The 13,790-nt window shown below is 51.2% G+C and overlaps 1 protein-coding gene across 2 annotated transcripts in view; it reads left to right on the top strand.

Moving 5' to 3' along the window:
• Window positions 1-13,779, top strand: part of LOC118942825 (fibroblast growth factor receptor substrate 2-like) — an 83,189-nt gene extending 69,410 nt beyond the window's left edge. For both annotated transcript variants that reach the window (XM_036956563.1, XM_036956564.1), the window contains exons 3-7: window positions 1,163-1,251; window positions 4,061-4,247; window positions 7,721-7,879; window positions 11,376-11,533; window positions 12,159-13,779. In XM_036956563.1, the coding sequence (XP_036812458.1) occupies window positions 1,189-1,251; window positions 4,061-4,247; window positions 7,721-7,879; window positions 11,376-11,533; window positions 12,159-13,610 (2,019 nt within the window). In that variant the 5' untranslated portion in view covers window positions 1,163-1,188 and the 3' untranslated portion in view covers window positions 13,611-13,779. The remainder of the gene's footprint in view (window positions 1-1,162; window positions 1,252-4,060; window positions 4,248-7,720; window positions 7,880-11,375; window positions 11,534-12,158) is intronic.
• The last annotated feature ends 11 nt before the right edge of the window (window positions 13,780-13,790 follow it).

The following is a 13,790-nucleotide window of genomic DNA, read 5'->3' as shown; positions in this document are numbered from 1 at the left end:
TAGTAGTCGTTAGATATAGGGCACTAGAGACAGACTAGTAGTGGTTAGATATAGGGCACTAGAGAGACTAGTAGTCGTTAGATATAGGGGACTAGAGATAGACTAGTAGTGGTTAGATACAGGGCACTAGAGACAGACTGGTAGTGGTTAGATATAGGGCACTAGAGACAGACTAGTAGTCGTTAGATATAGGGCACTAGAGACAGACTAGTAGTGGTTAGATATAGGGCACTAGAGAGACTAGTAGATAGATCCTGGATATAAGGGAGTTAGTGTGGTTAGATGTAGGGCACTAGAGAGACTAGTAGATAGATCCTGGATATAAGGGAGTTAGTGTGGTTAGATGTAGGGCACTAGAGAGACTAGTAGATAGATCCTGGATATTAGGGAGTTAGTGTGGTTAGATGTAGGTCACTAGAGAGACTAGTAGTGGTTAGATATAGGGCACTAGAGACAGACTAGTAGTGGTTAGATGTTGGGCACTAGAGAGACTAGTAGATAGATCCTGGATATAAGGGAGTTAGTGTGGTTAGATGTAGGGCACTAGAGAGACTAGTAGATAGATCCTGGATATAAGGGCGTTAATGTGGTTAGATGTAGGGCACTAGAGAGACTAGTAGATAGATCCTGGATATAAGGGCGTTAGTGTGGTTAGATGTAGGGCACTAGAGAGACTAGTAGATAGATCCTGGATATTAGGGAGTTAGTGTGGTTAGATGTAGGGCACTAGAGAGACTAGTAGATAGATCCTGGATATAAGGGAGTTAGTGTGGTTAGATGTAGGGCACTAGAGAGACTAGTAGATAGATCCTGGATATTAGGGAGTTAGTGTGGTGGTGTTATTACAGCCTGCCCTCTGCTGGCCGTTTTGGGGAAGTCCAGCATCATCCAAAGGCAAATGTGTGTAAAAAAAAAAGTTACTTACTTACAGTAGTGAGTTCATACATTATCCTACTTTTCCCCGTACTGGTCCCCCACGGGAATCGAACCCACAACCCTGGCGATGCAAGTACCATGCTGTTAATTTGTCTTGATATCCGTTTGATCTGAAATGCAGACACGTGATGGTAAAGGTTCCAGGGATACTCACAGTGTCAGCTTGTCCAGGTCGCCGTTCCAGTCTGAGGGATAACGTCTGTGTTGTCTCTCCTCTGTCCTGTAGAGGTCAGATGGTGTTCTGAACGAGACATGGGTAGCTACTGTAGCTGTCCTGACAAAGACTTCCCTGATAAGCATCAGAGCAAATTCAAGGTGGGTCCCCTTCTCTTTTTCCTCTCTGTCTCTCTCTCTCTCCCTCTGCCTCCTCCCTCTGCCTCCTCCCTCCCTCTGCCTCCTCCCCCCCTCTGCCCCCTCTGCCTCCTCCCTCCCTCTGCCCCCTCCCTCCCTCTGCCCCCTCTGCCTCCTCCCTCCCTCCCTCTGCCTCCTCCCTCCCTCCCTCCCTCTGCCTCCTCCCTCCCTCCCTCCCTCTGCCCCCTCCCTCCCTCTGCCCCCTCTGCCTTCTCCCTCCCTCTGTTAAAGTACAAAAGGGAAAATAAATAAGCGTAAATATGGGTTGTATTTACAATGTTGTTTGTTCTTCACTGGTTGACCTTTTCTTGTGGCAACAGGTCACAAATCTTGCTGCTGTGATGTCACACTGTGGTATTTCACCCAGTAGATATGGGAGTTTATCAAAATTGTGTTTGTTTTCAAATTATTTGTGGATCTGTGTAATCTGAGGGAAATATGTGCCTCTAATATGGTCATACATTTGGCAGGAGGTTAGGAAGTGCAGCTCAGTTTCCACATCATTTTGTGGGCAGTGTGCACATAGCTCTCTCCCCCCTGTCTCTCTCCCTCCCTCCCTCCCTCCCTCCTCTCTCTCTCCCCCCCTCTCTGTCTCTCCCTCCCCCTCTCTCTCCCCCCTCTCCCTCCCTGCCCCCTCTCTGTCTCTCTCTCCCCCTCTCTGTCTCTCCCTCCCTCCACCCTCTCTGTCTCTCCCTCCCTCCCTCCTCTCTGTCTCTCCCTCCCTCCACCCTCTGTCTCTCCCTCCCTCCACCCTCTGTCTCTCCCTCCCTCCCCCTCTCTGTCTCCCTCCCTCCACCCTCTGTCTTTCCCTCCCTCCCACTCTCTGTCTCTCCCTCCCCCCTCTGTCCCCCCTCCCTCCCTCTCTGTCTCCCCTCCCCCCTCTCTGTCCCCCCCTCTCTGTTACACCCCCCCCTTTCTGTCTCTCCCTCCCTCCACCCTCTGTCTCTCCCTCCCTCCACCCTCTGTCTCTCCCTCCCTCCCCCTCTCTGTCTCCCTCCCTCCACCCTCTGTCTTTCCCTCCCTCCCACTCTCTGTCTCTCCCTCCCCCCTCTGTCCCCCCTCCCTCCCTCTCTGTCTCCCCTCCCCCCTCTCTGTCCCCCCCTCTCTGTTACACCCCCCCCTTTCTGTCTTTCCCTCCCTCCCTCTCTGTCTCCCCTCCCCCCTCTCTGTCCCCCCCTCTCTGTTACACCCCCCCTCTCTGTCCCCCCCTCTCTGTCTTTCTCTCCCTCCCCCCTCTCTGTCTGTCCCACCCCCCCCTCCCTGTCTATCCCTCCCTCCCTGTCTCTCCCCCCCCCCCCCCCCCTGTCCCACCCCCCCTCTCTGTCCCCCTCTCTCTGTCTTTCTCTCCCTCCCCCCTCTCTGTCTGTCCCACCCCCCCTCCCTGTCTCTCCCCCCCTCTCTGTCCCTCCCTCCTCCTCCTCATGGTAAAGGATCATTTCTACCTCAGGGTATATAGTGGTAGTGTTCTAACCAGGGCTTCTACAAGGACAGCCAGACTGTCTGCAGTATAGTATGTGTACAGACAGGTACTGTACTGTGTTAGTCAGACCAGACACGGCTTGGCTTTAATGGCCAGCTAGGTTGGATCATGTGATACCAGTAATATAGCAACGGGATGACTGGTCTGGCTGTTTCTGACATGTCAAATTATTAACCAGTCAGCCTGACTCTGGCCCTCTGCCTGCGACATAGCTGCTTTTGTCTACTGTGCTGTAGACCTGATGCTAGTGCTACTGCTAACACTGTGCTGTAGACCTGATGCTAGTGCTACTGCTAAACACTGTGCTGTAGACTTGATGCTAGTGCTACTGCTAAAACTGTGCTGTAGACCTGATGCTAGTGCTACTGCTAACACTGTGCTGTAGACCTGATGCTAGTGCTACTGCTAACACTGTGCTGTAGACCTGATGCTAGTGCTACTGCTAAACACTGTGCTGTAGACCTGATGCTAGTGCTACTGCTAACACTGTGCTGTAGACTTGATGCTAGTGCTACTGCTAAACACTGTACGGTACATGGCTGTGTGGAGTGTTCCCCATGGACTCAGACTATATAGAGGGTCAACTGTTAGTAGAAGCTACAGTAGTAGTTCTGATAAACCATTGAATCGGGTCATTCTGTAACCCTGTTAGTAGAAGCTACAGTAGTAGTTCTGATAAACCATTGAATCGGGTCATTCTGTAACCCCGTTGGTAAAACATTCATTAGAGATCACATGGATGGATACTTCAGGGTCTTTCTTCAAGTATAATATGACTCTGAAGTGTCTTGTCACATCCATCCCAAATTGTTTATCACAGACTTGTTTCACTGATGGTTTTCTCATCCGTTCTGTCTCACCCTCTCTCTATGCCCCCCCCCCTCTCTCCCCCTTTCTCTCTCTCTATGCCCCCCCCTTCTCTCTCTCTTTCATCTCTACACCTGTCTCTCCCCCTATCTCTCTCTGTCTCTCTCTCTCTCTGTCTCTGTCTCTGTCTCTCTCTCTCTCTCTCTCTCTCTCTCTCTCTCTCTCTCCCCCTCTCTCTCTCTCTCTCTCTATCCCCCCCTCTCTCTCTCTCTCTCTGTCTCTCTCTCTCTCTCTCTCTCTCTATCCCCCCCTCTCTCTCTCTCTCTATCCCCCCCTATCTCTCTCTGTCTCTCTCTCTCTCTGTCTCTCTCTCTCTCTCTCTCTGTCTCTCTCTCTCTCTACCCCCCCCCCCTCTCTCTCTCTCTCTCTCTGTCTCTCTCTCTGTCTGTCTCTCTCTCTCGCTCCCCCCCCCCCCCCGCCCCCCAGGTGATAAATGTGGATGACGATGGTAATGAGTTGGGCTCAGGCTTGATGGAGCTGACAGAGGAGGAGCTTATCCTCCACACCAGGAAACGTGACACCGTCAAGTGGCCTTACCTCTGTCTGCGTCGCTACGGTTACGACTCCAACCTCTTCTCCTTCGAGAGCGGGCGACGATGCCAGACTGGACAGGGTACGCACTGACCGCCAAATATTGCCTACTTTCTCTCACATATTATCAATCAATCAAATGTATTTTATAAGGGGAACTCCCGAGTGGGGCAGCGGTCTAAGGTACTGCATCGCAGTGCTTGAGGCGTCACTACAGATCCGGGTTCGATCCCGGGCTGTGCCGCAGTCAGTGAACTGTGCTGTGAGGTTGTAGTCAGTGAACTGTGCTGTGAGGTTGTAGTCAGTGAACTGTGCTGTGAGGTTGTAGTCAGTAGTCAGTGCTGTGAGGTTGTAGTCAGTGAACTGTGCTGTGAGGTTGTACTCAGTGAACTGTGCTGTGAGGTTGTAGTCAGTGAACTGTGCTGTGAGGTTGTACTCAGTGAACTGTGCTGTGAGGTTGTACTCAGTGAACTGTGCTGTGAGGTTGTACTCAGTGAACTGTGCTGTGAGGTTGTAGTCAGTAGTCAGTGCTGTGAGGTTGTAGTCAGTAGTCAGTGCTGTGAGGTTGTAGTCAGTGAACTGTGCTGTGAGGTTGTAGTCAGTAAACTGTGCTGTGAGGTTGTAGTCAGTGAACTGTGCTGTGAGGTTGTAGTCAGTGAACTGTGCTGTGAGGTTGTACTCAGTGAACTGTACTGTGAGGTTGTACTCAGTGAACTGTGCTGTGAGGTTGTAGTCAGTGAACTGTACTGTGAGGTTGTACTCAGTGAACTGTACTGTGAGGTTGTACTCAGTGAACTGTGCTGTGAGGTTGTAGTCAGTGAACTGTACTGTCAGGTTGTAGTCAGTGAACTGTGCTGTCAGGTTGTAGTCAGTGAACTGTGCTGTGAGGTTGTAGTCAGTGAACTGTGCTGTGAGGTTGTACTCAGCGAACTGTGCTGTGAGGTTGTAGTCAGTGAACTGTACTGTGAGGTTGTACTCAGTGAACTGTACTGTGAGGTTGTACTCAGTGAACTGTACTGTGAGGTTGTAGTCAGTGAACTGTGCTGTGAGGTTGTACTCAGTGAACTGTACTGTGAGGTTGTAGTCAGTGAACTGTGCTGTGAGGTTGTAGTCAGTGAACTGTACTGTGAGGTTGTAGTCAGTGAACTGTGCTGTGAGGTTGTACTCAGTGAACTGTACTGTGAGGTTGTAGTCAGTGAACTGTACTGTGAGGTTGTAGTCAGTGAACTGTGCTGTGAGGTTGTAGTCAGTGAACTGTACTGTGAGGTTGTAGTCAGTGAACTGTGCTGTGAGGTTGTAGTCAGTAGTCAGTGCTGTGAGGTTGTAGTCAGTGAACTGTGCTGTGAGGTTGTAGTCAGTGAACTGTGCTGTGAGGTTGTAGTCAGTGAACTGTACTGTGAGGTTGTAGTCAGTGAACTGTGCTGTGAGGTTGTAGTCAGTGAACTGTACTGTGAGGTTGTAGTCAGTGAACTGTGCTGTGAGGTTGTAGTCAGTGAACTGTACTGTGAGGTTGTAGTCAGTGAACTGTGCTGTGAGGTTGTACTCAGTGAACTGTACTGTGAGGTTGTAGTCAGTGAACTGTGCTGTGAGGTTGTACTCAGTGAACTGTACTGTGAGGTTGTAGTCAGTGAACTGTGCTGTGAGGTTGTAGTCAGTGAACTGTACTGTGAGGTTGTAGTCAGTGAACTGTACTGTGAGGTTGTAGTCAGTGAACTGTGCTGTGAGGTTGTACTCAGTGAACTGTACTGTGAGGTTGTAGTCAGTGAACTGTGCTGTGAGGTTGTAGTCAGTCTGTTTCTGCAGTTGGTAAGGCTAGGCTATACCACCTCAGACCCCTGGCCTGACTGAGTCGGTTTGTGCTGTAATGCAAACATGTTTGGCTTGGAAATGAGCAATGGAGTTGTCAAGAGCACAAAGAGATCTGGAACATTCTACCAAAGTCCCTCCCCTAGACGCAATACTATAGCTGACCCAGTACCTGTAGGGTATATCTGACCCAGTACCTGTAGGGTATAACTTACCCAGTACCTGTAGGGTATAGCTGACCCAGTACCTGTAGGGTATATCTGACCCAGTACCTGTAGGGTATACCTGACCCAGTACCTGTAGGGTATATCTGACCCAGTACCTGTAGGGTATAACTTACCCAGTACCTGTAGGGTATAGCTGACCCAGTACCTGTAGGGTATAACTTACCCAGTACCTGTAGGGTATAGCTGACCCAGTACCTGTAGGGTATATCTGACCTAGTACCTGTAGGGTATAACTGACCCAGTACCTGTAGGGTATAACTGACCCAGTACCTGTAGGGTATAGCTGACCCAGTACCTGTAGGGTATATCTGACCCAGTACCTGTAGGGTATAACTGACCAAGTACTTGTAGGGTATAACTGACCCAGTACCTGTAGGGTATAACTGACCAAGTACTTGTAGGGTATAACTGACCCAGTACCTGTAGGGTATATCTGACCCAGTACCTGTAGGGTATACCTGACCCAGTACCTGTAGGGTATAACTGACCCAGTACCTGTAGGGTATATCTGACCCAGTACCTGTAGGGTATAGCTGACCCAGTACCTGTAGGGTATAACTGACCCAGTACCTGTAGGGTATAGCTGACCCAGTACCTGTAGGGTATATCTGACCCAGTACCTGCGTAGTATAGCTGACCCAGTACCTGTAGGGTATATCTGACCCAGTACCTGTAGGGTATATCTGACCCAGTACCTGTAGGGTATAACTGACCCAGTACCTGTAGGGTATAACTGACCCAGTGCCTGTAGGGTATAGCTGACCCAGTACCTGTAGGGTATACCTGACCCAGTACCTGTAGGGTATAACTGACTCAGTACCTGTAGGGTATATCTGACCCAGTACCTGTAGGGTATAGCTGACCCAGTACCTGTAGGGTATATCTGACCCAGTACCTGTAGGGTAAAGCTGACCCAGTACCTGTAGGGTATATCTGACCCAGTACCTGTAGGGTATACCTGACCCAGTACCTGTAGGGTATATCTGACCCAGTACCTGTAGGGTATAGCTGACCCAGTACCTGTAGGGTATAACTGACCCAGTACCTGTAGGGTATAGCTGACCCAGTACCTGTAGGGTATATCTGACCCAGTACCTGTAGGGTATACCTGACCCAGTACCTGTAGGGTATATCTGACCCAGTACCTGTAGGGTATACCTGACCCAGTACCTGTAGGGTATAACTGACCCAGTACCTGTAGGGTATAACTGACCCAGTACCTGTAGGGTATAGCTGACCCAGTACCTGTAGGGTATATCTGACCCAGTACCTGTAGGGTATACCTGACCCAGTACCTGTAGGGTATAACTGACCCAGTACCTGTAGGGTATAACTGACCCAGTACCTGTAGGGTATAGCTGACCCAGTACCTGTAGGGTATAACTGACCCAGTACCTGTAGGGTATAGCTGACCCAGTACCTGTAGGGTATAGCTGACCCAGTACCTGACCCAGTATATGATGTGTCTCTTTAAGGTGGTGAGCGGTGGGGTCTCACTGTGTAACTGTGTCTCTCCCTGCAGGTATCTTTGCCTTCAAGTGTGTGAGGGCAGAGGAGATGTTCAACGTGCTGCAGGACATCATGCACAACAACAGCATCAGTGTAGTGGAGGAGCAGGTGGTGGAGCTCAACCCTATAGAGACTACTGAGATGTCCCGCAAACCACACACTGCTGCTTCTGGTAAGACCTGACACACACACACTGCTGGTAAGACCTGACACACACACTGCTGGTAAGACCTGACACACACACACAGACACACTGCTGCTGGTTAGACCTGACACACACACACTGCTGGTAAGACCTGACACACACACACACTGCTAGTAAGGCCTGACACACACACACTGCTGGTAAGACCTGACACACACACACACACTGCTAGTAAGACCTGACATACACACACAGACACACTGCTGCTGGTTAGACCTGACACACACACACTGCTGGTTAGACCTGACACACACACACACTGCTGGTAAGACCTGACACACACACACACTGCTAGTAAGGCCTGACACACACACACACTGCTGGTTAGACCTGACACACACACACACTGCTAGTAAGACCTGACACACACACACACTGCTGGTAAGACCTGACACACACACACACTGCTAGTAAGACCTGACACACACACACACTGCTAGTAAGACCTGACACACACACACACTGCTAGTAAGACCTGACACACACACACACTGCTGGTAAGACCTGACACACACACACACTGCTGGTAAGACCTGACACACACACACACTGCTAGTAAGACCTGACACACACACACTGCTGGTTAGACCTGACACACACACACACTGCTAGTAAGACCTGACACACACACACACTGCTAGTAAGACCTGACACACACACACACTGCTGGTAAGACCTGACACACACACACACTGCTGGTAAGACCTGACACACACACACACTGCTGGTTAGACCTGACACACACAGACACACTGCTGCTGGTAAGACCTGACACACACACACAGACACACTGCTGCTGGTTAGACCTGACACACACACACACACTGCTAGTAAGACCTGACACACACACACTGCTGGTAAGACCTGACACACACACACAGACACACTGCTGCTGGTTAGACCTGACACACACACTGCTGCTGGTTAGACCTGACACACACACACACACTGCTAGTAAGACCTGACACACACACACAGACACACTGCTGCTGGTAAGACCTGACACACACACTGCTAGTAAGACCTGACACACACACACACTGCTAGTAAGACCTGACACACACACTGCTGCTGGTAAGACCTGACACACACACACACACTGCTAGTAAGACCTGACACACACATTGCTGCTGGTTAGACCTGACACACACACACACACACACACACACACACACACACACACACACTGCTGCTGGTTAGACCTGACACACACCCACACACAATGCTGCTGGTTAGACCTGACACACACACACACACACACACACACACACACACACTGCTGCTGGTTAGACCTGACACACACACACACTGCTGCTGGTTAGACCTGACACACACCCACACACAATGCTGCTGGTTAGACCTGACACACACACACACACACACACACACACACACACACACACACACACACACACACACACACACACACACACACACACACACACACACTGCTGCTGGTTAGACCTGACACACACTCACACACAATGCTGCTGGTTAGACCTGACACACACACACACACACACACACACACACACACACACACACACACACACACACACACACACACACACACACACACACACACACACACACACACACACACACACACTGCTGCTGGTTAGACCTGACACAAACTCACACACACACACACTGCTGCTGGTTAGACCTGACACACACACACACTGCTGGTAAGACCTGACACACACACACACTGCTAGTAAGACCTGACACACACACACACTGCTAGTAAGACCTGACACACACACACACTGCTAGTAAGACCTGACACACACACACACTGCTGGTAAGACCTGACACACACACACACTGCTGGTAAGACCTGACACACACACACACTGCTAGTAAGACCTGACACACACACACTGCTGGTTAGACCTGACACACACACACACTGCTAGTAAGACCTGACACACACACACACTGCTAGTAAGACCTGACACACACACACACTGCTGGTAAGACCTGACACACACACACACTGCTGGTAAGACCTGACACACACACACACTGCTGGTTAGACCTGACACACACAGACACACTGCTGCTGGTAAGACCTGACACACACACACAGACACACTGCTGCTGGTTAGACCTGACACACACACACACACTGCTAGTAAGACCTGACACACACACACTGCTGGTAAGACCTGACACACACACACAGACACACTGCTGCTGGTTAGACCTGACACACACACTGCTGCTGGTTAGACCTGACACACACACACACACTGCTAGTAAGACCTGACACACACACACAGACACACTGCTGCTGGTAAGACCTGACACACACACTGCTAGTAAGACCTGACACACACACACACTGCTAGTAAGACCTGACACACACACTGCTGCTGGTAAGACCTGACACACACACACACACTGCTAGTAAGACCTGACACACACATTGCTGCTGGTTAGACCTGACACACACACACACACACACACACACACACACACACACACTGCTGCTGGTTAGACCTGACACACACCCACACACAATGCTGCTGGTTAGACCTGACACACACACACACACACACACACACACACACACACTGCTGCTGGTTAGACCTGACACACACACACACTGCTGCTGGTTAGACCTGACACACACCCACACACAATGCTGCTGGTTAGACCTGACACACACACACACACACACACACACACACACACACACACACACACACACACACACACACACACACACACACACACACACACACACACTGCTGCTGGTTAGACCTGACACACACTCACACACAATGCTGCTGGTTAGACCTGACACACACACACACACACACACACACACACACACACACACACACACACACACACACACACACACACACACACACACACACACACACACACACACACACACACACACACACACTGCTGCTGGTTAGACCTGACACAAACTCACACACACACACACTGCTGCTGGTTAGACCTGACACACACACACACTGCTGCTGGTTAGACCTGACACACACACACACACACACACACACACACACACACACACACACACACTGCTGCTGGTTAGACCTGACACACACACACACACACACACACACACACACACACACACACACTGCTACTGGTTAGACCTGACACACACACTGCTGCTGGTTAGACCTGACACACACACTGCTGCTGGTTAGACCTGACACACACACACACACTGCTGCTGGTTAGACCTGACACACACACACACACACACTGCTGCTGGTTAGACCTGACACACACACTGCTGCTGGTTAGACCTGACACACACACACACACACACTGCTGCTGGTTAGACCTGACACACACACTGCTGCTGGTTAGACCTGACACACACACACACACTGCTGCTGGTTAGACCTGACACACACACACTGCTGCTGGTTCCTGACACACACCTGAATTGTATGTCTCCTCTTCCCATCTCAAGGCTACTCTGTACCCACGTTACCGAACGGTATAGGGCGCTACCCGTCGTTTGGTGAGGCCTCGTCGCGCCCTTCTAGCCGACACCCGTCTGTAGGCAGCGCCAGGCTGCCCTCAGTGGGAGAGGAGTCATCACACCCCCTCCTGGTCTCAGACCAGTCGGTGAGAAAACAGCCCTTTAGTCATGGCCCCTGGTGGAGAACTGTTATTATCGTCATTATCGTTCAATGCCTCTGACTGAGAAGCGTTGACTTGGTTGTCGTTGTACGATCAGATTATTTCTCAACGAGTTGTTGTTTTCTCTTTGTATTTAGTTGGAAGATGTTGTTTTGTCTTTGTATTTAGTTTGAAGATGTTGTTTTGTCTTTGTATTTAGTTTGAAGATGTTGTTTTGTCTTTGTATTTAGTTTGAAGATGTTGTTTTGTCTTTGTATTTAGTTTGAAGATGTTGTTTTGTCTTTGTATTTAGTTTGAAGATGTTGTTTTGTCTTTGTATTTAGTTTGAAGATGTTGTTTTGTCTTTGTATTTAGTTTGAAGATGTTGTTTTGTCTTTGTATTTAGTTTGAAGATGTTGTTTTGTCTTTGTATTTAGTTTGAAGATGTTGTTTTCTCTTTGTATTTAGTTGGAAGATGTTGCTGATACAGGCCGAGCAGGGGGATGTGTCAGTGTGTGTTGTTAAACTCCCCCCCCCCCCCCCCTCTCTCTCTCTCTCTCTCTCTCTCTCCCTCTCCCTCTCTCTCTCCCTCTCCCTCTGTCTCTACCCCCCCCCTCTCTCTCTCTCTCAGGTCCACACCTACGTAAACACTCCTGGGATACAGGATGACCGGCGCACTCGCCCCAGCAGCCACACCCCCTTGGAACTGCGGCTGTCCAATCCGGAGACGACCTCCTTGCTAGCCACCGCCCCTCCGTCTCCCACGGAGACAGACATGGATACGGAGCCTCAGGTGCTGCTGGAGCCAGAAGGGGCTAAATTCATCCTGGGTCCCACCCCGGCTCAGAGGAGGCAGAAGCAGACCCCTGGGGATGAGGACAGGGAGGCTGGGTCCAGACATTCTGGGGATGAGGACAGGGAGGCTGGGTCCAGACGTTCTGGGGATGAGGACAGGGAGGCTGGGTCCAGACGTTCTGGGGATGAGGACAGGGAGGCTGGGTCCAGACGTTCTGGGGATGAGGACAGGGAGGCTGGGTCCAGACGTTCTGGGGATGGAGAGATGGAGCTTGGGGTGTCTGGGTCTAACGATGAGCCCAGCTTGACAGCTCCCTCTGGGGGTCTGAACGGGAATGGGAACGGCTGTGTGGTGGGCGCCACCCTGGGTCTCCAGGCAGGAGATTGTGATACGGGCTATGACAGTGATGAACGCAAAGACGGGCCCCCTCCCCCTCTTCCTCCTAACCCAAACCCTCCACCTCTCCCAGGGCCCAAACCCAGCACCATCTCCACCTATGAGCACCACAACGGCAACACCACCCATCCTTATGTCTCCACCCCTGTTCCAGCCCCCAACCCCCGGCGTAACCGCCCCGCCATCCCCCTCCCTGACTCCTCCCACAATGCCAACAACTCCGCCCAGCGGCGCACGGCGCTCCTTAACTACGAGAACCTCCCGGCGCTGCCACCGGTGTGGGAGACCGCCAGGCGCTTCTCCGAGGGAGACGAGGAGGACGAAGAGGAGGTGTATCACGGATATGGACCAAAGACGCCCTCCCTTAACGGCTACCACAACCACCACCACCATCCTCACCACCATCACCATCACCTTCATCACCACGGTCTGGGTCTGGACCCCATGCACAACTACGTCAACACAGAGAATGTAAACGTCTCGCTCAGCGCCAAACTGGACTCTGCGCGGATCCTTCCGCGGGGGCGGGACTCTAGCGGCGTCTGTTTGACCCCCAGCGTCTTTACCTTTGACTTCCGGTCGGGGCGAGTGGCGGGCGGACCGTGTGGGTTGGGGTTGGATCCCCTGAGGCAGCTGAACTACATTGAGTTGGAGATGGAGAAGGGTTCGGACTCCAGCGGGCCGCAGACACCCAAGACCCCCACCACTCCCTGTGGCGTCGGCCTGGGCAGTCTCCTCCTCCCACCCTCCACCCCCACGCGGCGGACCGAACTGTACGCCATGATCGACATCGAGCGCACGGCGGCCATGTCGAGTCTTCAGAAAGCACTGCCCCGTGACGACGGTACCTCTAGGAAAACCAGACACAACAGTACTGACCTTCCTATGTGAACTTCACCACGCCCTACCATACCTAGCCTACCAAGCACTGATCTCAAATGGAACCCTATTCCCTATATAGTGCACTACTTTAGACTTGGACTATTCATAAAGTGCCTGAGAGTATGAGTGCTGATCTAAGATCAGTTTGACCTTTTTAGACAATAAGGAATCCGATGACCTGGACAGGGG

The sequence above is a fragment of the Oncorhynchus mykiss genome, chromosome 21 (assembly GCF_013265735.2).
Source record: "Oncorhynchus mykiss isolate Arlee chromosome 21, USDA_OmykA_1.1, whole genome shotgun sequence".
NCBI lineage: Eukaryota > Metazoa > Chordata > Actinopteri > Salmoniformes > Salmonidae > Oncorhynchus > Oncorhynchus mykiss.
The sequence above is the reverse complement of the archived record's forward strand: the minus strand, read 5'-3'. Positions and strand labels throughout refer to the sequence as shown.